Below are 22721 nucleotides of genomic sequence, written 5' to 3' on the forward strand. Positions count from 1 at the left end.
TACTTAGGATTTTTTTTAAATTATGAATTAGTGCCTGACATATAACTAACAATTTACCTAATTGCATTAGTGTAGCAGTAATACCAATAAATTCCATGATTTATGTAAGAAAAAAAAGATTTACTTCATTCGAAAATTCGAAATATCGTTACACTAATGACAAACCGCGTACCTATCTGACATTTTATATAATATAACGAGCTGAATTACCCGTCGTTTCCAAGTTTTTATTTTTTATTTTTTTAAAGCAATATTTACAATCTATACCTACAACAAGTAGTACAATAAGTAAATTTGATAAAGTAGTATAATACATAACTTGATGACTTGAGGGGGGAAACCCGTCCATCAACAGTACCTCCTAATAATGGCGTGGGTTCTCAATGGAGACCATTTTTCTTTTCTTTTTTTTTATTGTATTAGGAAAGTTTTCCAGGTTTAAGTAAAAATTGTGGGTTTTCCTGAGTATTTGGAATCAAACTGCCGTACAAATGGTAGACTTGGCCTTGCACTTTAAATGTTGGCATAAAACCTTCTAAAACAATCTGTTTAGCACCAAACGAAGTCATTTGAAAACAACTATTATATTTCCTAGTACGATTAATGAAGTGATCATGATCAGGATGGTCTCCCTCAAGTAAACTGTGTAATGGTTCCGTTGGCGGCTGTGAGGGATCGAGTTGTGTTTTACCTATATTACAGCACATACCAGGAGTTTCGCCTTTCCACTTGAGAGCGTTACAAAAATTACATTTTTGGTTCATAGTGCCAATGTTATTTTTATAATCATATTGTGGGATTATATGCTAGACCAGATAATTTCTTAATTTTCCAATTGCGTAAATAAATTTTAGTCGGAAACCCTAAAGTTTCTTGATGTTTGATTGCTTTGTAATTTGTTATAGCTTTCTTAACTTGGTTGATTTGAGTTTTATCTGTATATATAATTTTATTTTTATTTTTCTTACTATTTTCTGTGACACAAACATTATTAAAAACAGATAAATCGCCTTCTGAAGTAGTAATTAAATTTATTGTAACATTATGAATATTAGGAATATATAAATAAACATCAAAATTACTACTATCAATATTTACAGTTCAACGCAATCTTTTTACTGGGAATGCATCTACACCAAATTTAGCATACAGATTATTATTATAATACATTTCAAATAAAAATGGGAAAATATTTTCAACTGCAACCAATTCGCAATAACCACCGTAGACAGTAGGATTGACCATTTCACGAACATAAGCCTCAGCAGTGGAAAAGTTGTCACCGTTTGAATTAATAAAGTTATTCCAATTATCAGACACATACGAAACAATTATATTTCGATTATAATATGTAAAAATTAAACTGTAAAAACTATACAAAAACCATTTTTATGAAAAAATAATGTAAACATTGTCAGCCAATGGCCACCGCTGCCGAGGCTTATTCTAATAAAAAAAAAAAATTGTATTTCGGATCTCCTGGCGTCTTTCTTGATTGTTAAATAAATGAAATGAAATTGTACTGAAAAGGCAGGCACCATCACACGAATGGATATTCGCAGGAAAAAATATTTTGTGTCCGTATATAATATTGCCTACATTTAGCCCCTTTTTTGCAGTTGATACTGTTGATTTGCACCCAGATAGCAATTGTGTAATGATATTATTATTATTACAGTACACAAATATTGTTTTAAAAATAATGTTATTAAAATAACATAACTATTCAACTAACATAATATTATTTTATAGATATTAAAATAAAATTATTTTTTATGTATGGTAATAATAATATTATTTAACAAATATAATAATCAAGCTATTAGGTTTTGATTCGTTTGTAAGTATAGATACTATACTACCATCTATACTGCTTTCTATTCAAAGGGTATTAAATTATGTTCGAGATTCATAATAATTATAATAATATACTTTCTTTAATAGCTTGATTATTAAATTTGTTAAATATTATTATTACCACACATAAAAAATAATTTTATTATAATATCTATAAAATAATATTATGTTAGTTGAATAGTTATGTTATTTTAATAACATTATTTTTTACATTTATACTGTATTCTCAATGAATTATGTATTTTTAAATTTTAAATTACGATATTGTGTTTTTTAATAACTTATTAACTACTAATGTATTTAACTATTTTAATTATAATTAATATAATAAAATATAATATTGTAATTTATAATTTATAATGAAAATGATGTTATCGGTTTATCAATGTTATCTTATCACATTTTGAAAACCTCAAAAAAGGGGCTAAATGTATGCAATATTATATACGGACACAACAAATTTTTTCCTGCGAAGATCCATTCGTACCATCACCGATAATTGGTACAACTATTTGAGGTGTAAACAATCCATTGACAAAAATGTCTTCAATCGATGACATTTTTAAAACAAATATTCAAACAATTAAATTGAATAAATATAATATTTTAAATAATTTTCCAACGTGTTCACTTTCCTTTATATATACAGATTATTATAAAATATATAATATATATCAATACTATATTATTATTATTATATTTTTTTACCAATTTCAACCTTTTAAAATCAAAATTTTGAAAAATCCTTTCTTAGTGCCCGATGAAATTATTATAAAAATCTATCCTCGAAATTTCAAGTCGATAGCTCAAGTAGGTTCGGCTCTGCGTTGATTATTGGTAAAGTACTGCACTTTCCTTTATATATACAGATGAGTTTTTGGTATCAAAATATTAAAAGTGAAACCAGTATAGTAGGTGTATTATAAGAAAAAGTCCTTCGATTTTCATCAACAGCCTGGGTAGTGGTTTCTGGTAGGAAAGTGATCCAAATTGGTACTTTAGTTTTCAAAAGTGGCAAGAAAAACAAAGAAAAAAGTTCATAAAATGTTTTCTTTTTATATCTAAGATTTTAAAATTGCATACAAGATTCCTTAAAAGTTTGTCTGCTTTTATCAAAAAAAAAATTTCTACTGGAAAGTCAAATTAATTTAATTAATTAATTTTTATGTGAGCACGTTTGAAACTTTTACATCATTAGATATTCACTCGAAATTTATGAGGAATTATTTTAAATTTTCAAATCTTTGCTAAATAAGACATTTTTTATGGATTTCAAACTAAAAATTATTGTGGAATAAAAGTAAGCTTAACTTTTTTTTAATCTCCATAAACAACAATTTATGATTAACCTTGTATTAAATTTATTTGTATTTTGACAGAGTGGAACATTTTTAATCGACAATAATTTAAAAAAACGTATACAACTCGAAATGTTCTTATATGTCTATAAAGATCCCAAAAAAATCAAATCAATTTTTCGTTTAATTTTAGTGTACACACAAAAAAAAAAATGAAAATACATCATTGTAGAAACTATACTCGTACATTCATCCGTTTAGAATCATAAATGTATTTAAATATTTGTTCAGCTAAAACTAAAAATAAATTATTATAGATAGGTAGATTACATTTACATTATGTGGATGCTTTGATTTGCAGCTAATTATTAAAATTAAAAAAAAGGTAGAACGAGGGGGGGCCTTGATGTACGATGTCCTAGTATATTTTAAACACTGGCACCAATGCCAATAAATATAGTTAGGATTTTTGGAAAAATGAGTCTTGTGGAATAAAAATGTATTGGAAGTATTGGCTAATGGCATAAACAGGTAGAGGAACAAAACTACTTTGGAATAACTATTTTGTGGTACAAAAGGTAGTGGTCCCTAACCACCATTATTAATCACTCAATCATGTTCTTTAGATCAAAATGGACTGATGATTTTGATAACGCATTCTTTTTAATGTATCTATTTTCTCATAGGCATTTGTCTTGTGTGAAAAGCATTGTTAATTTTTCAATAAAAAATACGTTTATAATCAACCCATTCACAGAAGTACTTGACCAGTAAGCTTGTAACTTAAAGTCACGACAGTCGTCAATACATAATGCCTAAAAATAAAGGTAAGTAAATCGTTCGGTTACCCAATCCAATGTTTTTGGCATCTATAATTTACATTGTTTCCTTTTACGTATTAATATTGTTTTTTTGCGTCCCCAGGAAAGGGAGGTAAAAACCGTAGGCGTGGTAAAAACGAAAATGAAACCGAGAAGCGTGAATTGGTGTTCAAAGAAGATGGCCAAGGTAATAATATTTTATCAAATATTTGGCGAATGTTATATGTTATGCCTTTAAAATGATTTCTAGTAAAGTAATTTAGGATAAAATATAATGCTTAATGGTATTAATAGTACTAAGAATAAACATATGCACTTATGCACGTTTAATGAGGCAGTATTGTTTCTATGTAAATATTATATAGAAATATCAAATATCAAAGTATAAAAATAAATATTGATACATGTTGTAACCTTGGAATTTTGTTTTCACAAACATTGAACAATTAGATGATTACCTCAGATTTAAATAATGTATTATACAATCATTTTAAATAAAATATAGTTTTAGTTTTACTGAATAACAGAAATATTTAAAACATTTAAATATATTTATCGATCCAGATTAAAATAGTAGTTTTCCATTTGAGACATTTGTCAGACTTTATAGCAACAAGTTCCCAACTCTTCCAACTTTCACTTACTTTCAGTATATAGTAATCTAAATACATTAGATATATTTAAAAAGAGATAATGGGGGCGTGGTCGTGGTGGTTAGCCACAGTCACCCACGTGTGCAGTAGTCAAGCGCTGTTCGGAGTCGCAGGCTCCTGGATGGAGGACATCCGAGTCCTTGGCAATAAATCTTTGCCCCACATAAAAACAAGTGTTCTTCAAGCAATCATAACTCCCCACACAAAGTTGCCAAAGCCCAAAGACTTCTTTAACGTATTTATAAACTTGAAAAAATAAAACACGTAACTAAAATAAATTTAACACAAAATGGCTAGTCTCAATTCGACAGTATTTTTACAATTAAAAATAGGAAAGTGACAACATGAAAAGCAAAGTATTAAATATTGTAAAATTCCAAAAGTAATGTCATAGGTACTTCATAGTACTTACTCTCTGTATAAAATCATAATTTTTTTAATTTTAGTTTCTGAGACAGTGGCAGATCCAAGGGATAGAGATGGGGTGTTATGGGGTAAATCCACCCCCCCATTGAGCTTATTATATAATTATGTACCTACTACACAAAAGAAAAGTGATATTAAAAAGTATGTTATTAAGTTTGGATAGTATCTGTTGGATACATTTTAGTTACCCCTCCCTTTTTGGTCAATTTCTGGATCAACCCCTCATCTGAGAGGATGGGACCCCTTGGTCCAAGATAAAGACTACATAACAAAGTAGAACTTAATAACTTTGTAAATTTGTTGATACTTCCCAAATTGAAAATAGTGAATTACTGTAGATTGTAGAATGTTGTTTAATTTAGGGATTCCTTCCTAATGTAGACTTATTGTCTTATTACGACTAACAATTTTCCAAACACTTTATTTTAATAAAATGTATAGTAATTAATTACTATAGTTATCGAAATATTACTGTTGTTTTGTTTAATTAATTAGCTAAAGTCTCAAAAATGACTATTATACATTAATTATTTGATTTAATAATTGTACTTACTTTCTTATTTTAACAACAATCAAAGTATAACACATTTGCCACTTGCTTTGATATTATATACAGTATAATACACTAAGCATGGGTTTACACATTCAAATACATAATTGGAAGAAAGGAATGTTCATCAATATAATATGATTGAGGTTGTGGATTTAGTATGTCCAGCGCCTATTAATATAAGTCAAAACGTAGTTTTATTTACGTTTAACAAGAACATAAACCATGACTTACACTTTTGTATACTATAGGAAGGCCGATGGGCAACTCAAAGTTACTAGAGGGCCAATTTTTAGAACTATAAAATCTAGTGGGCTAGATTGTAGATAACATTTTTAATGAAATATGGAAATTCAATGAAACATTGTAAAAGTAGACATGTTTTAATAAAGCACACGTCAATCTCTTTTGTGGATAAAATTGGATTTGTTTGCAAATCACTTATGTCTGACTAAAGTGATGTATCTTGCTTTGTAATGTCTTCTGCCATTGAATTATTGTTATGAATTTATCATCTACAAACATTGAAACAATGTAATTTACAAATACAGATGAACGGTTAAATTGTTTGAAGTAATTTGCAAATTTAGCAAAGGCCTAAAACAGGTACCCAGGCTTCCTGTTTCTCATCACTGGTTTATTATAAAATGTATTTTGTATAGGTGCGAGTAACTATGCAGTAGTTTTAACGAAACAATGCATGTGCACATGATGACGATCATGAGATTAATGGATGTGACGTATATATCTTTAGATTTAACATTAAGCAATGTAATCATCATACATTAAGGTACGCCTGTACTGTGGGGACACAATTTGTGTGGTTTGACCATTAGTGGTTCTATGAAGAGTGTAGATAAAACTTATTTAAGAGTTGGCTCATATTCAGACGTAAATCAGAGTTATCTCAGACTTTTTATTTAATAATTATTATGGACTTTTCAGAATAAATTAAAAATTGTATTATTTTTGAATATGGAAAAATAACAAGTCATTATTAGTATTTCTTCTGGATTTTAAAAAATATTGAATTGAATTGCTTGGGATATATAATAATATTAAACAGTTGAACTAACACTTAAAATATTTTGATAATATTTCAAATAAGTCTGGTTCTAGTTCCTTTTCAATAACTATTTTTGATTACTATTGGACTTCAACTTTTTACAACTACTACACACTCCCTTTTCCTTCTGATGTTGGCTGTACATTTGGCCACTATACATTCTTTTATTTTTATTTTATTTATCTTTAAATTATTAACATTATTATTTGTTATATTATATTATATTATATTATTCATGATTTGTACAAGAACCTTTTTTTTATACAGAATATGCTCAAGTTACCAAAATGTTGGGAAATGGACGTCTAGAAGCTATGTGCTTTGATGGTGTTAAACGACTTTGCCACATACGAGGAAAACTTAGGAAAAAGGTACTCAATTTTAATTAATATTGTATGTGTTTATATTATTTATACCTAAGAAACTAAGTCTCCCATATTGTTTTCAAATTATCATGCACTATTCTAATTTAATATTAAACACTATTCTCGCTCCTTATTTAATTTTGAATGTGATGTTAAATTTAAGAAAAAAATCAACATACAAACATAGATATTATTCTCACCTTCAAGATTTAAAATAAAATAAGTTTTCTCTAATTGTAAATCTAACAATATAAAATTGATTTTCCTCGATGCAAAATGTTTTATGTACTATTCCTTAGAAGAAAGAGATAAGACACTAAAAAAAAAACACGTACTTAATTTATATAATATTTATTTTGAAATAAAGTATTTTACTAATACTTTTATCATTATTTTATTATTTATGATTAATGTTAATTTATTTGAATACGGTTATTTTATATAATAGAATTTTGATTTTAGGTATGGATTAATCAAGCTGATATAGTATTAATAGGTTTACGTGAATACCAAGACACAAAAGCCGATGTAATTTTGAAGTATACGCCAGATGAAGCTCGTAACTTGAAAACATATGGAGAATTTCCAGAAACTGGTAAAAATAGTTTCATTGATTTATTTAAAAGATATTTAAAATATAATTGACATAAAAATATATTATCTTTAGTTCGCATCAATGACACAGTCACATTCGTTGATGATGGATTGGATGAAGATATTGAATTCGGAGATGACATTAGCGATGATGAAGAAGCAGACAATGCTGTTGATAATGTAAGATCACATTTACACGTATACATCTGTTAAAAATAACAATTAATATTTTCTATTTTAATTTTCAGATTTAAATTTATTTCAAATAGCATGTAAGCTGTAATGGTGATATCATTTGCCTATGAATAAGATTATAATCAACAACAAATTTAAATAAATATAAACTTAACATAATGCTTAATTTATGTATGTCTGTATGTGTTTTGTTCTTCTGATATTGTTTCTCCACTATTTGATATAAATTGAATAAATTTTAATTGTATTAATTCCTTAGAAAAAATATATCATTTATCAAATACAGGTTCCTTTTTATTATAATTATTAGTTAGGTACTGTTTTTTTTTTTTTTTTACGACATTTAAATAAATAAGATACCACATTAATATTTTATTTTATTCAGATAAAAATTCAATAATTTGTTTTGATAAACTATTGGGGCTAACAACTCCAATAAAATATATATTATTACACATTGTGCAATGTGTTTAATAATAAAATAATTAAGAAATACAATTAATATTACACCAATATAAACATTAAACAGTATAAAAACAAAATTTTAAATAAAATATGATCAAAGATCAGTTGACGGTTGAAAGTAAAAGTATAAAAATACCTATAATAAATTAAAGAACTGTAGCTCAACAAAAAAAAGCGGTCAAATGAGTTTTTAAATTCAACAATTCGATGCAAATCAAAGCACCGAAGTAATGCAATGTTTAATCATTTATTTTTAAGTTTTAGCTGAAACACATTGATTGTTAACGGATCAATGAATGTATTAACTTAAGATTTTACAGCGATGGAGGGAAATTTGCTTAAATTATTATTTTGGAAGTTATATTCTTCCCAAGTTGACTATTACGCCTACTCAAAACACTACTTAACTGCCATGCTCATGTCTGTAACAATTTTTTCAATTTTTATTTTTGGAGATTAGTTAAATCAACGTTTTAAAAATTATGGTGAAAATTATTTGCCTGTCAGCTCCGATAACTTTGGAATGAAAAAACTTCCAAAATGATGATTCATATAATAATAACATTTAAATTGTTATGGGTAAGCAAATAATTTAAAAATTAAATAAAAACGATCATTTATAATAGATATTTTAAGTTCAAATTTTGACGAAATTAGATACGTATTTAAAAATTAAAAGTAGAATAATGATTTTAGTAATTTTTGTAATTTAAAAATATCGTACCCATAGCGCAATTAGTTAACTTTTAATCATCCCTAGCTACTGAATGAAGCAATTATGCAAGTAATTAACACCTAAAATAATTTTTAAATTTTAATACAACATTTAGGTATGCTTGTTAATTACAATATTGACCAGAAATAAAATTTATCAAACATTTTTTCAAATTTACCATTTCATCTACTTGACTACTTATAAAAGTTTTCAAAATTATATTTATAATATATAATATACATTATACACCACAATAAAACAATAAGAATTATTAATACTGTAAGTATGGCTTTAGAGTAACAAGTAACAACGAAATAATATAATTATTAATTATGGAACAAGTTTTTATTTAAAAAAAAATGTATCTAACACATTCTTAAAGCTATATTCTTCTATTGGATTTAGGAAAAGTATTTAATATTATTTACTATAACGGCTTTTTTGATATTCAATATTCTTAAAATAACAAAAGAATATTCTCTTGCAGATTATAACCGGGTAGGTAATTTTCATTTTATTTCGGTTTTGTATCATGGTGATGTGGTTATGTTTGAAGGTTAGTACTATTGGTAATTAACTATACATTTTTATTTTGTACATAATTTTATAATTGTATTAAAGACATTGCATAATTATTAAACAAGAAGTTATAATTAAACATTTTAATTTTTGGTTGACTATGAAAATATATTGAATACTTAGTATTGTTCTACAAAAAAAAAATAGTGATCTATAATATAGTAGTAACAATAAGTATACAGTATACTGTATACTTTATAAAACATATAATTATTTAAATAATGTTTATGATGTGGAGTTGTGGACTGTGGTAAGGTTTTATTCTCTTTTCTATGGGCTCAATCAAAGAATTATTGAAGAAAAAGAAAATAACCTAATATTCTCTAGCTTAGAGAATATTCCCTTGAAAGACAATTACGGTAATTTTACATAACTAGTCGTGTTAGCTCTGACATGTTGATCCTTCTCATAGATAAAAAAAGGGAACTAACTAGTTAAGCCCTTAGGCGAATTTTTCAATTTTTTTTTTGGAAACCTATGTAGGTATTTCAACAAGTTTATAACGATGGTGCAGAAACCAATTGGCGGAAACCATTAGTTTTCAAGTTATAGCCTTAAGAGGTTCACAATTTTCTGTGTTTTTTTCATGCGCACAACGCCCTACTGTGACGCGCATATAAAGGTATAAAACATTTTTTCAACTATTTTTTTTGAAAACTGTGTAAATCAGTTTTTAAAACGATGGTGCGAAAATAAATTATTGAAAATCAATTGTTTTTTAGGAATAGGTCAAAAGGTAAAAACAATTTCACTATTAGTATATAATATAGTATTGTAGTGACTTTCTTCGCCTGGCGGCTCCGGTTGCCTGACTCTAGGTCATTCGCTACTTAGTTTACCTGTATACTTAAGTATTAAGAAGTATGATCAACATTCAACACGAAAGCCGTACGTACGAAAGCGATGCTGTGACAGAAGCCAGAGAATAAATGTATATGCGTGACGTCGCCTTGTGTTCATCGTTGATTGCCAGTATATAAATTGTGCATTGCCCCCTATAAAATATGCACAGTTTTATCATAATCATAATCTGTGGTTTTATCACTTTTTATACTTCTTATTTCTATAATCCTAAGCTTACACTAAGCTCTGCGAGACATTATATTAGTATTCCGCGTAAGCGTATTAAGGGGATTCAATACCGTCATTTTCTGTTTTTGTCTAACACACGCGTGACATGGTAATTTAGACGTGTTTTTTGCCAAACATACTAATTGATCTAATGAAGCGATAATAAATCTGAAAACAGATTTGAATTTGTCGTTAAGTCTACTTAAAATCGACTTTCCCACATTTTTATTATTATCCCCCCAAATTCCTAAAAATGTCATATTAATAAAGAGCATTTAAAAATTTTTGTATTTCAATTTTCGGAGAAGTTAAAATCATAAATGTGGGAAAGTCGATTTCAAGTAAACTTGACGAAAAATTCAAATCTGTTTTTAGAATTCTTATCGCTTCATTAGATCAATTGGTATATTTGGCAAAAAACACGTCTAAATTTCTATGTCACGTGTGTGTTAGACAAAAACAGAAAATGACGTTATCGAATCCCCTTAACGTAAAATCGCTAACTTTGGAAGGCTATATACTCCAAAATAATGTTTTTCGACGATTAATTTTTGAGCCATAGTTCTTAAATCGTTTGTAATACGCATATGGGTTTCGGATAAAAAAATTGAAAAATTCTCGTGGGCGCTAAACTAGATTTATGTCAACGTATTTTGCATATTATTATCTATAATCATACTGAAAAATCTTTAAAAAAATGTAGGAAATATTTGGGGGAGGGATTAGCCCCTAACCACCCCCCCCCCCCAAAAAAAAATTTTAGTCTATGATTGTAGGTACCTATATAAGCTGACAGACCGTCTTCGTTCAGATTTCAGAATCGTTTATCGTATACTATGATTTTATAGCACTGCATATAAATATAACACATCCATAAAGTGGCCAACTAAAGTCCAAAAGATACCTAATATTGAGCAAAGCGGTAGTGCAGACTGCAGAATCGTGCACTCGTGCTACAATGCTACATCTTGTCTAAATTTTTAAAGATTATTTTAGCGGTATTTTCATTTTTCAATAATCTTATCAATATTTATATCCAACAACTTTACTTGTATTGTGCTTGTATGAAATCCATGGATACAATTCAACCACATTTAACCACACAACCACGTTTTCAACATTTAAATTTGTGGTCACTGTATAATGTTTTTCCTCCATGACTTGCGGTAGCGCTAACCTTAAAAAGTGCGGGTGTTGAATACATTTCCCAGTTACATTATACAATATTGTTTGAAAACCTCAACCGAACATGTGCGTGTATCATGTCTCTTTTTGCGGACAACTGTAGTGTTCGTTGATTCAATTTTTTATTTTAATACAATTAATTCGTTTTGTATGGTTTTTAAGAGTTGATGGTCCAAGACAACATCAAAAATGTTGGTTCTATTCGAAACCTCTGCTGGATACGCTATATTTAAGGTATATTTGAATTTCAGAAGCATTAATTTTCATCACCACGTTTGCCTTCAAATGTCAATAATAATACGTGTTACTTTTCGTGTTTCAGTTGCTGGACGAAAACAAACTGAAAAATGTCAGCGATCTCTACAGCCACTTCGAGTCGCCAGAAGCAACGACTAAAATGTAACTAATTGTTTTTGATTATTTTTTGTTTTAATATAAATGTCACAAGGATAATAAATAGTTAAATATTAATATCAACATGAGAATAAGTGCAGTTAACCAAATACATTTTTTTTTAATTGATAGTTTTTAAATAGAATTCAAAATTATAAGTAGAAATTGCCTTTTTGAACTGTCTAGTTAAGTATTTAAGATGTTGTATGGCGATTGATTAATCAATTTTCTAATAATCTCTGTGCCAGTAAATTTTGGTTACTGTTCAATTATTCATTGAATTTACCAACTTTTGTCCCGCATCTGAATTTGATTTTAAGAATAATAGACTGTGTTTTAACTTTGAAATATGGTCAGCACATTCAAAATAATATAAATCAAACAATCTATATTTCTGTTATGTTCTTTACCATGGTAATGTTAAGCATCAGATTGAATATAAAAAATGTTCTCTCTGAAAGAGTTTATTATAATATAATTATTTCCATTACAGATCATATTCTTGAACATTTAACAGATAAATAAATATGATATAGATTCATGTATGAATTGTAAATACTTAGGTTTCTTGAATTTTTTTATGTAGGAAATGTTTATAAACATGAAGTAGGTATAATTTTAACCAACACTAGTTGCTTAATTATACTATTTATGTAGGTTCATATAAAAACTTAATTATTTATTACAATCTTTAAAATTATTTGTTTACAGTATAAAGTTAAAACATTTTCAAAAATTTGATGACACTACAGAAGCATTAGCGTCAGCTGCTTCCTTAATTGAAGGGAAATTATGCAAATCTTTGAAAAAAGTATGTAATTTTTAAAATAAATTCTATTTATTATTGGTTTTTTAATACTGTCTTTTGAACTGTCAGGTTATTAAATCACATGTCAATAGTAGTGATTCATTAATGGTTGCTGACCCAAAACTGGGAGCAGCTATTAAAGAAAAATTTAATATCAGCTGCGTTTCAAGTTCATCTGCAGCAGACTTGCTACGATGCATTCGGTCTCAGTTTGAAAATTTATTGGTTGGCCTTCCCAAGAAAGACTTGACTGCTATGTCCTTAGGTCTTGCCCATAGGTAATATACATTTTGTTTTAATAATTAAATTTGCATTTCAGTTTTAGAATTAATTTATTTTTCATAGTTTGTCACGATATAAGCTAAAATTTAGCCCAGACAAAATTGATACAATGATAGTTCAAGCAATTGGACTATTGGATGAACTTGATAAAGAAGTAAATAATTACATTATGCGATGTCGGGAATGGTATGGTTGGCATTTCCCAGAACTTGGAAAGATTCTTACTGACAATTTAGAATATGTTAAAACAATCAAGACACTCGGTAAGATTAAATGAGATGTAAAATAAAATATACACAGCCTCGAGGATATTACTATCCAACTCAATGAATTAAATTGCTATCGACAAATTGTAATCTCCATGTTTCCTGGGAGCTTATAAAATAATCTATTGCCCTAATATTTATTATCATTCATAATTTCCTTAAAAAACATGTCTTTATTGTCAAGACACAAATGAATCAAAAATAAATAGATTTTTAACTGATAAAAATTGTATATTTTATAACTACTATTGTAAAAAATCACTATTTAATCAACAATGTGAAAATTTGGATTTTATTTTATTTATCCTAAAAATCAGCTTAGCAGTGGAAGGGTTAAATTTACCTCTTTATTAATATGTTATATTTTATTTTATTTACATGTATTTATGTACACATTGAAAATATTAAAGATGTTTTAATTTGATTAGGTATGAGAGAAAATGCCAAATCAATAGATTTATCTTCTATTTTAAGTCCTACTTTAGAGGATCAAGTTAAGACTGCTGCTGAAATATCTATGGGAACTGAGATTGCTGATGATGATATACAACATATAGTACAAATGTGTGATGAGGTAATTTTTGATGTTACTCAATTTGTTGTTATTTTTTGTTCTCTAAGTAAATTACTAAAAATCATGATAAGAAAAATTTTTTTAAAATTTTCATTGTGGTGTATATTTTCAATATGTTCATTTTTAGATATTGTAATATTTATTTTTTCTTTATCGTTATAGATTTTAGATATATCCACTTACCGAACATCGCTATCTGATTATTTAAAGTCTCGGATGATGGCTGTAGCACCCAATGTAACTGTACTTCTTGGCGATCTAGTTGGAGCTAGAATGTTGGCACAAGGAGGTTATTCTTTTTCTAGCTTAATAATAATTTTATTTGGCTAATTAGTTATTTTATTATTCATAGGATCGTTAGTAAATGTTGCTAAAATGCCTGCATCTACAATTCAACTTTGTGGAGCTGAAAAAGCATTATTTAGAGCTTTGAAAAAAAAACATGATACACCTAAATATGGTCTTATTTATCATTCCAGTTTGGTTGGACGAGCAACTGCTAAAGTTAAAGGAAGAGTGAGTACTATTACTAATAAAAATTTTGTATCATCAAAGATCGTTTTGAATACTATGTAAAGTATATTATTTTTATTAACTTAAATCTATTATTATTTTTAGATGTCTCGCATGTTGGCAGCAAAAGTTGCTCTTGCTGCACGTTTTGATGCATTTGGTGAATCTGAAACAATTAATTTAGATTTAGGAACTAATCATTTGGCCAATTTAGAATATAAACTTCGTCTTATGGAAGAAGGTTCCATGACAAGAATAAGTGGAACTGCTAAGGCTAAAGCTAAATTTGAAAAGTATCAAGTTAAAAGGTAAATATTCTGATTTATTTTTTAAATACTCATTTTATATCATTATTATATATTTAGAGAAATAGTACAGTATTCAGCTGCTGCCGATTCTACTATTCCTAGCAATAAACGTAAAATAGAAGACGAAGACATAAAACAAGAATATTCTGAGATTAAAGATATCAAACAAGAACCGGAAGGTAAGCTATACAAAATAAAAAAATTTTCTTCTTTTTTCTTATTTTATGTTTACAATAGGCCAACAACCTCCAAAGAAAAAGAAGAAGAAAAATAAGGATCAAACTAATGGTGCGGATAAATCCATTAACAATGGCGCAGATGTTTCAGTAAAAAGTGAACAAGAATCAATATTGACTGAGGGTAAATAAAACAAATTAGCAGTAATATACTATGCCACATACTTTTGAAATTTAACATATGGTTATTTTTTAATGATATGTTATTAAAAAACCTGTTTTATTCAAATAAATTTATATACTTATTTCTTAAATATTATGGTTAATTATCTATTGCTACATTTTAATTTTAAATATTTTTAAAGAACAAACTCCAAAATCTAAAAAGAAGAAGAAGAGAGAACTTCAAGAAGAGCCAGTGAAAGAAGAGCTTATAGTTGGTATGTGCCATATATTATATAAGAATATTCCTATTGAGTTTTTACTGTTTAGAGAAACTATATATGGTATAGTAGCTCCACTCAGGAAACTCAAAGCAATTGTCACTGATTCAAATTCTTCTACCTATTAATAATTTATTGTACGCTATCTCAATGTTAAATTAATCATTACAATAACTACCTATAATATACTATATAAAATATAGTAGTAAAATAAATTATTATTATATTATTTTATTACACATATTAAATACAATAATATTATTAGTGGACAGCAACCATGAACTATTATTTAGTGTAATGTAAAAGATTGAACATTGTTTTTCTATATAATTTATTATGCTCATTGATGTTACTTAAATACTTTTTTTAATTAATGTGTCGAATAATTAACTGCAATATTGAAGCTAACATAGATTTTTGCTGAACCCAGATTTGATATTTTATGTATGATAAGATGGGGAAAATTAATAGGGCACTTACACATCCTAATATTGGATATTAATTTTATCTTTTTTTCAGAAAATGTAACTAAAAAGAAGAAGAAGTCAGTTGTTGCTGATACTTCAGTTACTGAAGTAGTTAGTAAGTAGACATTGTACACTTAATTATTAAAATTCTTGAACGTAATTAATTATTTCATTTCTAGCTGAATCTGGGAAAAAGAAAAAGAAAAATAAGAGTCTAATTGAAGAAACTGAAGCTATTGGTATGATAAATTAATTTATTATTTACCTTTATTTGTGATGTTAATGATATTATTTTGAAATTTTATACCCAACTACTAATTTTCTTAGTATAGAATAATTATATAGCACTTAAATTGTGACGTAGGATGTTTTATTATATTTTGATGTGTGCACTTATTATTTCATATACTTTTTTGAAAAGTCTTATTTTATTAAAAAAAATTTAATTCTAGAAGATTCTCCCAAAAAGAAGAAGAAATCCATTGTTGCTGATACTTCAGTAGGCGAAGTAGTTAGTAAGTAGACCCAACATAAGACATTTTTTAAATTTACTTAACATTTTTATTTGTATCAAACAATTTTAACAATTTTATAGGTGCATCAGGAAAAAAGAAAAAGAAGAAGAAAGATCAATAATCTATTTAATTTTTTTATGTTAAATACTATTTTATCGCCTCCAACAAGGATTCATGATGTACAATTTTTAAAATATTATATTGTGACAAATATATATATAACAATTGATACACAATTTATAAATGTGGGTTTTTTTTATTGGAAACATAAGGTAATTTTTACACCAATTTCATACTTTGTGAGATCTTTTTTTTTAAATAATTATTTATTTAATGCTCTAAAGGGCTAATGGTATATTAATACAGTGAATACAGATTATTAAAATTAGTTAAATACTTACAAATTACTTCAGTAAAAACAATTAAATTATTTGAATAGAATTTATTTCAAATGATTGATATTGTGGTAATAGAAATAAAAATCTTAAATATTATTACCATAAATTCAATATCAATCTGTTAAGACATAATTACTGTAATATGTATGGTGTGGAGTAATTTTAGTGCTATCTATTAATGAATATTATGTTACCATTACTATCGCTATATTTCTTCGTTATCAGTGTATCCTGTTTAAGTACACAATGCAAAATGAGTGTGACTCCACATTCTTTTAAGAAATACTTGTTCTAAAAAGTACTGTTTTTACACAATTACACAATTAATGTAATACTCCTTTTTTTTAAAAAAGAAAAGAAAAAAAAAAAAAAAATAAAAATAAAAAAATAAAACTACTAATATTATAAAAGTTAGAAGTCTATTGGCTTTTAGCCTTTGAGTTCAATTACACGTTTCAATCATTGACCGTTAAAGATTGAAAATATTATGTTACATTAACAAAAAGTGAGCAAGTAACCACAATTGAAAGTTAAAAATATCTATAATAAATAACTCAGTCAAATTTGTTTATAAAGTATATAGTCAATTTATTTACAATTTTTTTTTTACTTACACTGATAAAACCTATTCAATTTTGTCGAAAACTGACCTTGTTGAACGTTTAAGTTTTATAAACTGTTATGTAATCATTGTGAGGTCAGTACCTAGGCAGAAACGGCCTAAGTTATTTTTCCAAAATACGAGAAAATTATTGTAACTACTAACTATATTGAAGAGTGTAAGAAAGGTTGCTGTGAATGCATTGTTTACAGCTAAAGGTGCTTAACTACAACAATTACTGGTAGAGCATCCAACATTGGTTACTCTGTGCATAAAAGACAAACAAGAGAATACAACAAATGAAGCTCAAAACAAGGTTCCATGACTTGAAGAATTCTTTAATACCAAATTATTATTTGAACCTGTAAATTTATTTAGTTTATTGTAATATCTTCCAGTTTAAAACTGTTGTATACATTTTTATATTTAACATTCTAAATAAAGTACTTGGTATTTTAGTCTTATAATATTTATTTTTTGAAAATGTATACATTATTTACAAATTTGTTCATTACTAAACACTAACAATTACAATTCTGCTATATGCTGTTTACACAGATCTTCAAACGGTAAACGTGTTATGATTTTACCAGTAGCTGGTCCACTTTTAAGTTTGACATCAACGCAAAAATTATCTGCATCTAATTTTATTAATTCTGCTTCTCGTCCAACGTGCATACCATTCACTACTATTACTCGACCTCCAACATTTGGTATTACAGTTTCAACATGATTTTGATCCAATTTTAATTTTACTTTTGGATCAAATAATTTTACCATACAACCATACTTGTCCATCACTTTTATAACAACACCTTTTTTCCCTAAATATTCTAGACCTAAAGTTTTAGTAGTCACTTTTACAACAATATTTTCTAATAGCCAATAATCTTTTCTCATGTAATTCTTTTTTTTAGTCTCTTCTTGAATTATTTCTTCGAGAGCAGATATTTTTCTTTTCTCAGATTTACGACTGCTTGATTTAGATATCATAGACATTCGATCTGAGCCGGCTTTGCTCAAAACATTTTTAATTGGGGCAACAGCAGGTTTTTTAAAAGTATCAATTTTTAAATTCAAAGACAATTTTCCATCCTCTTCCCTGATGAGTTCTTTTGTGTTGTCATCATCAGTTGGTTTTTCGGTAGACTCTTTTTTTTGGCCTTCTCGAATTTGACGCTGTAAAAAATCTGTTTCACGTTCTTTATCATCTTTTTCTGCTTTTTCCTTTCTTCTCATTTTTTCTTCTAGTTCGATTGTGGCTGGATCACGGTCAATATATGTTATAAACCAGCCTTCATCCGTCTCATCAACCACACATTTACCTAAAATCAAATGTAGAATACAATGAACATAAACAAATAATAAATAATTCAAAAATAACAAAATTCAAATGTAGGTGTTGATTATTTTATGTGTATTGTATGGATTGGATCAATGATACAATTATTATTAGGTACTTATTAAGTTTAATATTTTGCTTTTGAAAGTATCAATCATGAATGTTATCTAAACAAATAACAGTCAAAAAATATATAAGAACTAATTTAAAATGTAATTGTAATCTACTGTTTATTTCAATAAAATGTATATCTATTTAATTTCTATTTTGAAAGTCTAGATGTTGCTCGCTTACTTTGAAAAAATTTGAACCATACTCCATTTAAGTTTTAAGATAATAAATTAAACTAAAATAGTCATTAGTGAAATAGGTATATACTATTTAATGAATTATAAAACTAACCTAATACCAAGTGGGCACTAATGTGGAGACCAAAATCAATAATAACCACACAAATCCATACAAACAATAATTAAGTAAAAGAATAAAAAGCAAACAGTTACAAATTAAGTTTATTTAAGATTACTTTAAACTAAATCAAACCGTAACAACAGATTATTAAGTACTTTATATTTATGTATGTTTAAGTACCTGTTTTCCCAAGCCATTTGACAAATCCAGTAAGAGTTGTCCACTGAGTGGCGTTCATGTGTAGATGGGTTCGATCTGAAATGTATTCCTGGTAAACTTTGTTCGCTTTCACTCGTTTAGTACCAAACTGCCGTTTCAATAAAAATAAAAATCCCTTGGAGAATTCATAACTGAATTCACTTAGGTAACGTCCTGCATTGTCTGCAAATAATAACAGTTGCCGTTGATGTGATTCGGACATTGTGTGACATTTGAATCCATTTTCGTCTCGACACTGTTTGTTGCACATCTGACAAAACCATCTTAGTTTTTGTAGTCCTTTTGACTTAATCTTGTTCGCTATGTACTTAGGGGTTCCTGGCTCTGCTCGACCTTTACCCATTGTTGATTTGCAGTTGTTATTCGCGTATTATACTGTGTTCACGCGTCAGACTTGAAGCTTTATGATCAATGATAATAGTAATAGGTACAGACAATACAGCATATTATAATCATAGAAAAGTAAGTAGATATACTGGTTATATTTTGAATTGTTTTCACGTACTGCTGCAGTGCTGCTGAACCAACCCAGCGATCACTGACAAGTGGTTTTAACTCGTAACTTTATTTTATCAATAATGATAGTTCGTCAATATTATCTATATGCCCGTGATAGTGCTATCATAGAGTGATGGACCTATCATAGACCTTATACCTGGCTGAGTACAAGGTCCATGGGTTGAAGCCGAGCTTAATATTGTAATGTGAACTCATAATATAATAAGTACCTACACGAAATAAAGTAAATATCAATATTTGCGTGTCTAAATATTATTTTAATATAGACTGATTAGACTTAATATTTCCACATGTATCGGCTTCTACCCAAGTATGTGGGCTACTTGCTGTATCAATATTTGAAATTTTTAACATTAATATAGGTATATTTATTTGAATAATAATTTTTTGAAAAAAAAAGATTTTTTTAAAAATATACTTACTTGAATGTAAAAATAAAAAAGCGGGTAAGTGGATGTTGCTCTGCTGTACATTAGGTGTTTAAGGGTGACCGCACACTGGCAAAGCAAAACTGCTTCAAAGCGACTAAAGTCGCTTTATTATGACTAATCAAAAATAAAACCTTTATATGTTATGGAAAACACTCACATTGATAAAGCGTAGTCAAAACAAAACATTTTTGTCTTCAGTCATGACTAATATTGTTTTATTGAAATAGAACGTGCGCTATTTTCATGAGTCATTGTCAAGCAGTCACTGGATAATTACATCAAAATTATGCCAAATTTTATTTATGCTAAATTGTCTACAATATAAAGGTAATAATACATTATATATTATATATTATACATCATGCACTATATCTACAAGTACTGTAATACGTAATTTTGCATTGAAAACATTTATTTGATATTTTTGTTTTTATTTTTAAGTAATAATTTGTGGAAAAAATATAAATATCTATACCATTTGTACAAACTAAATATTTTAACTATAATATAATAGTTCAAAATATGTGTAAACAACTTAAAAAACTTATTTGAAGCATTATTTTACTTACTTTACTCTAAGATTTCCACATAAAGTTTTTCGAGCAGTGGAAATTCAAAAAATGATAAGTGCCACATTGCACTGCAGAATTCTTTAATATCTATTATTGCACATTATTTTATTCAATAGGATTATAAAATGTCGATTGAGCATGAAATGAACCTCGAAAATTTAATATCATTAGTCCAACAACATCAGTCTCTTTATGATTACAAAAAGAAAAACTTTTTTTTTATTAAAATAATTTTTTATAATATAAATAAATTTACAATCTGTAATAAAATAAAACAATAAGTGAAAAATGTGAGATTTTTTTTACAAGGTTTGGAGGCTTGACTGAAGGGTGCGTCCATCATTGACACTACTTCAAACTGGTTTTTTTTTTTTGTAATTATTTAGTGAAGTAAATTACGAGGCCAATTTCGTTTAAGTCGACGGGGACGGTTATCCGGGAGAATTATAGAGGAGAGGTTAGAAATTAGCAGGTTTGGATGATTATTTGTTTTGGAATGCAATTTTTTATAGTGTGTTAAAGCGAGGGTGAGAAGAGTTGGAATATTCAGGTCTTTATGGATTGTATGATTACTAACATACCAAGGTACATTTGTCAGAAGACGGAGACTGATCGACTTAAAGGATTGGAGAAGATTTAGATTTGAGTTTTTGGTTGAGCCCCAGATTTCTATACCGGCGTATGTCAATGCAGGACGAATCAATTTGTTGTATACAAGAGTTTTATCACTAAGTAATATTTTAGAACGGAGAAGTTGACAAAGTTTATGAAGTTTTATTTTCATTGATTTTCTTTTGGTTTTGATGTGAGTGGCCCATGTTAATCTTTGGTCTAGGTGAATACCTAGATAATTTACAGAACTTTCTTTAGGGATAGTTTCGTTATTGAAAGTAACCGAGGGGCTGTTATTTGGTCGAAGCGTAAATGTTATATGTGATGATTTGTTTTCATTTATTTTTATTCTCCATAGATAAAACCAATTTTGTAAGCCAATAAGATGTGATTGAAGGTTCCCCGTTGAATTATTTATATCAGGATCAGAGGATGTTATGCATGTATCATCGGCAAAAGTAGCTAGGCTAGTAAGGTTAGAGTGAGGAATATCAGATGTGTAAATATTATAGAGTGTGGGTGCAAGAATGCTACCTTGGGGCACACCTGCTTTTGCAGAATGAGTTTCATAAAGAACAGCGTCACAGCGCACTTGGAAGGCACGATTAGAGAGAAATGAAATAACAGCCAATGAGTAGTGAGTACTCTTGAAATTCAGTAATTTAATCTGTTTCAATAAATAAATTTACTAGAATTCACGTTACATTTAAAAATCCCAAACAGTTTATTTGTGTGCATTTATTTTGTTTACTTCACACTATTCTTTCAAACTAAAATCCATATCATTGAGATTGCTGAATGATGATTTTAAAATTATTGTTGGACTTGGTATAGTTTTCGACGTAGCACAGTTGAAACAAAGTCGTTTTTACGAAAATTATAAGGAGTTGTGAGTTGTATATAGCAAATAGGTACATACGACTGCCAGTAAGCTGCATTACTATTTTCTTTTTTAGATGGGGTGAAATTTGTGAAGTTGACATTTTGAAAATTTTTCCAAAATATGCAAATTAAGCACAATAACGTAAAAA

At 27.8% G+C, this 22721-nt stretch overlaps 3 protein-coding genes across 3 annotated transcripts; 2 read left to right on the forward strand and 1 right to left on the reverse strand.

The window, feature by feature from the left end:
• The first annotated feature begins 3789 nt into the window (after positions 1–3789).
• On the forward strand, positions 3790–8076 carry LOC111031930 (eukaryotic translation initiation factor 1A, X-chromosomal-like). The gene is made up of 6 exons (XM_022312060.1): positions 3790–3982; positions 4080–4163; positions 6939–7042; positions 7499–7631; positions 7704–7810; positions 7879–8076. The coding sequence occupies exons 1-6, from the start codon at positions 3967–3969 to the stop codon at positions 7882–7884; spliced, it is 450 nt and encodes a 149-aa protein (XP_022167752.1). The 5' UTR covers positions 3790–3966; the 3' UTR covers positions 7885–8076.
• A 3953-nt stretch (positions 8077–12029) lies between these two features.
• On the forward strand, positions 12030–16706 carry LOC111031926 (nucleolar protein 58). The gene is made up of 16 exons (XM_022312049.1): positions 12030–12074; positions 12163–12239; positions 12945–13044; positions 13111–13319; positions 13387–13586; positions 14018–14163; positions 14326–14452; positions 14516–14679; positions 14782–14984; positions 15042–15163; positions 15222–15344; positions 15526–15600; positions 16123–16185; positions 16250–16309; positions 16523–16585; positions 16666–16706. The coding sequence occupies exons 1-16, from the start codon at positions 12030–12032 to the stop codon at positions 16704–16706; spliced, it is 1818 nt and encodes a 605-aa protein (XP_022167741.1).
• Positions 16707–18037: 1331 nt separating this feature from the next.
• On the reverse strand, positions 18038–20133 carry LOC111031938 (DNA/RNA-binding protein KIN17). Its single transcript, XM_022312073.1, has 2 exons — positions 19518–20133; positions 18038–18909 (listed from the first exon to the last, which is right to left on the reverse strand). Exons 1-2 carry the CDS (start codon positions 19897–19899, stop codon positions 18113–18115), a joined length of 1179 nt encoding a protein of 392 aa, XP_022167765.1. The 5' UTR covers positions 19900–20133; the 3' UTR covers positions 18038–18112.
• Between the last annotated feature and the right edge of the window lie 2588 nt (positions 20134–22721).

The sequence above is a fragment of the Myzus persicae genome, unplaced genomic scaffold, assembly GCF_001856785.1.
Source record: "Myzus persicae strain clone G006 unplaced genomic scaffold, MPER_G0061.0, whole genome shotgun sequence".
NCBI classification, from domain to species: domain Eukaryota; kingdom Metazoa; phylum Arthropoda; class Insecta; order Hemiptera; family Aphididae; genus Myzus; species Myzus persicae.

What these genes read in the sequence shown, in the direction of transcription:
- LOC111031930 (XM_022312060.1), top strand. An exon ending in GTTCAAAGAAGATGGCCAAG is followed by an intron (nt 4,164 to 6,938) that starts GTAATAATATTT and finishes TTTTTTATACAG; the next exon opens with AATATGCTCAAGTTACCAAA. An exon ending in TGGAGAATTTCCAGAAACTG is followed by an intron (nt 7,632 to 7,703) that starts GTAAAAATAGTT and finishes TATTATCTTTAG; the next exon opens with TTCGCATCAATGACACAGTC.
- LOC111031926 (XM_022312049.1), top strand. Translation starts at nt 12,030, where the DNA reads ATGTTGGTTCTATTCGAAACCTCTGCTGGATACGCTATATTTAAG. An exon ending in CCAGAAGCAACGACTAAAAT is followed by an intron (nt 12,240 to 12,944) that starts GTAACTAATTGT and finishes ATTTGTTTACAG; the next exon opens with TATAAAGTTAAAACATTTTC. An exon ending in GAAAAGTATCAAGTTAAAAG is followed by an intron (nt 14,985 to 15,041) that starts GTAAATATTCTG and finishes TTATATATTTAG; the next exon opens with AGAAATAGTACAGTATTCAG.
- LOC111031938 (XM_022312073.1), bottom strand. Translation starts at nt 19,899, where the DNA reads ATGGGTAAAGGTCGAGCAGAGCCAGGAACCCCTAAGTACATAGCGAAC. An exon ending in CAAATGGCTTGGGAAAACAG is followed by an intron (nt 18,910 to 19,517) that starts GTACTTAAACAT and finishes ATTTGATTTTAG; the next exon opens with GTAAATGTGTGGTTGATGAG.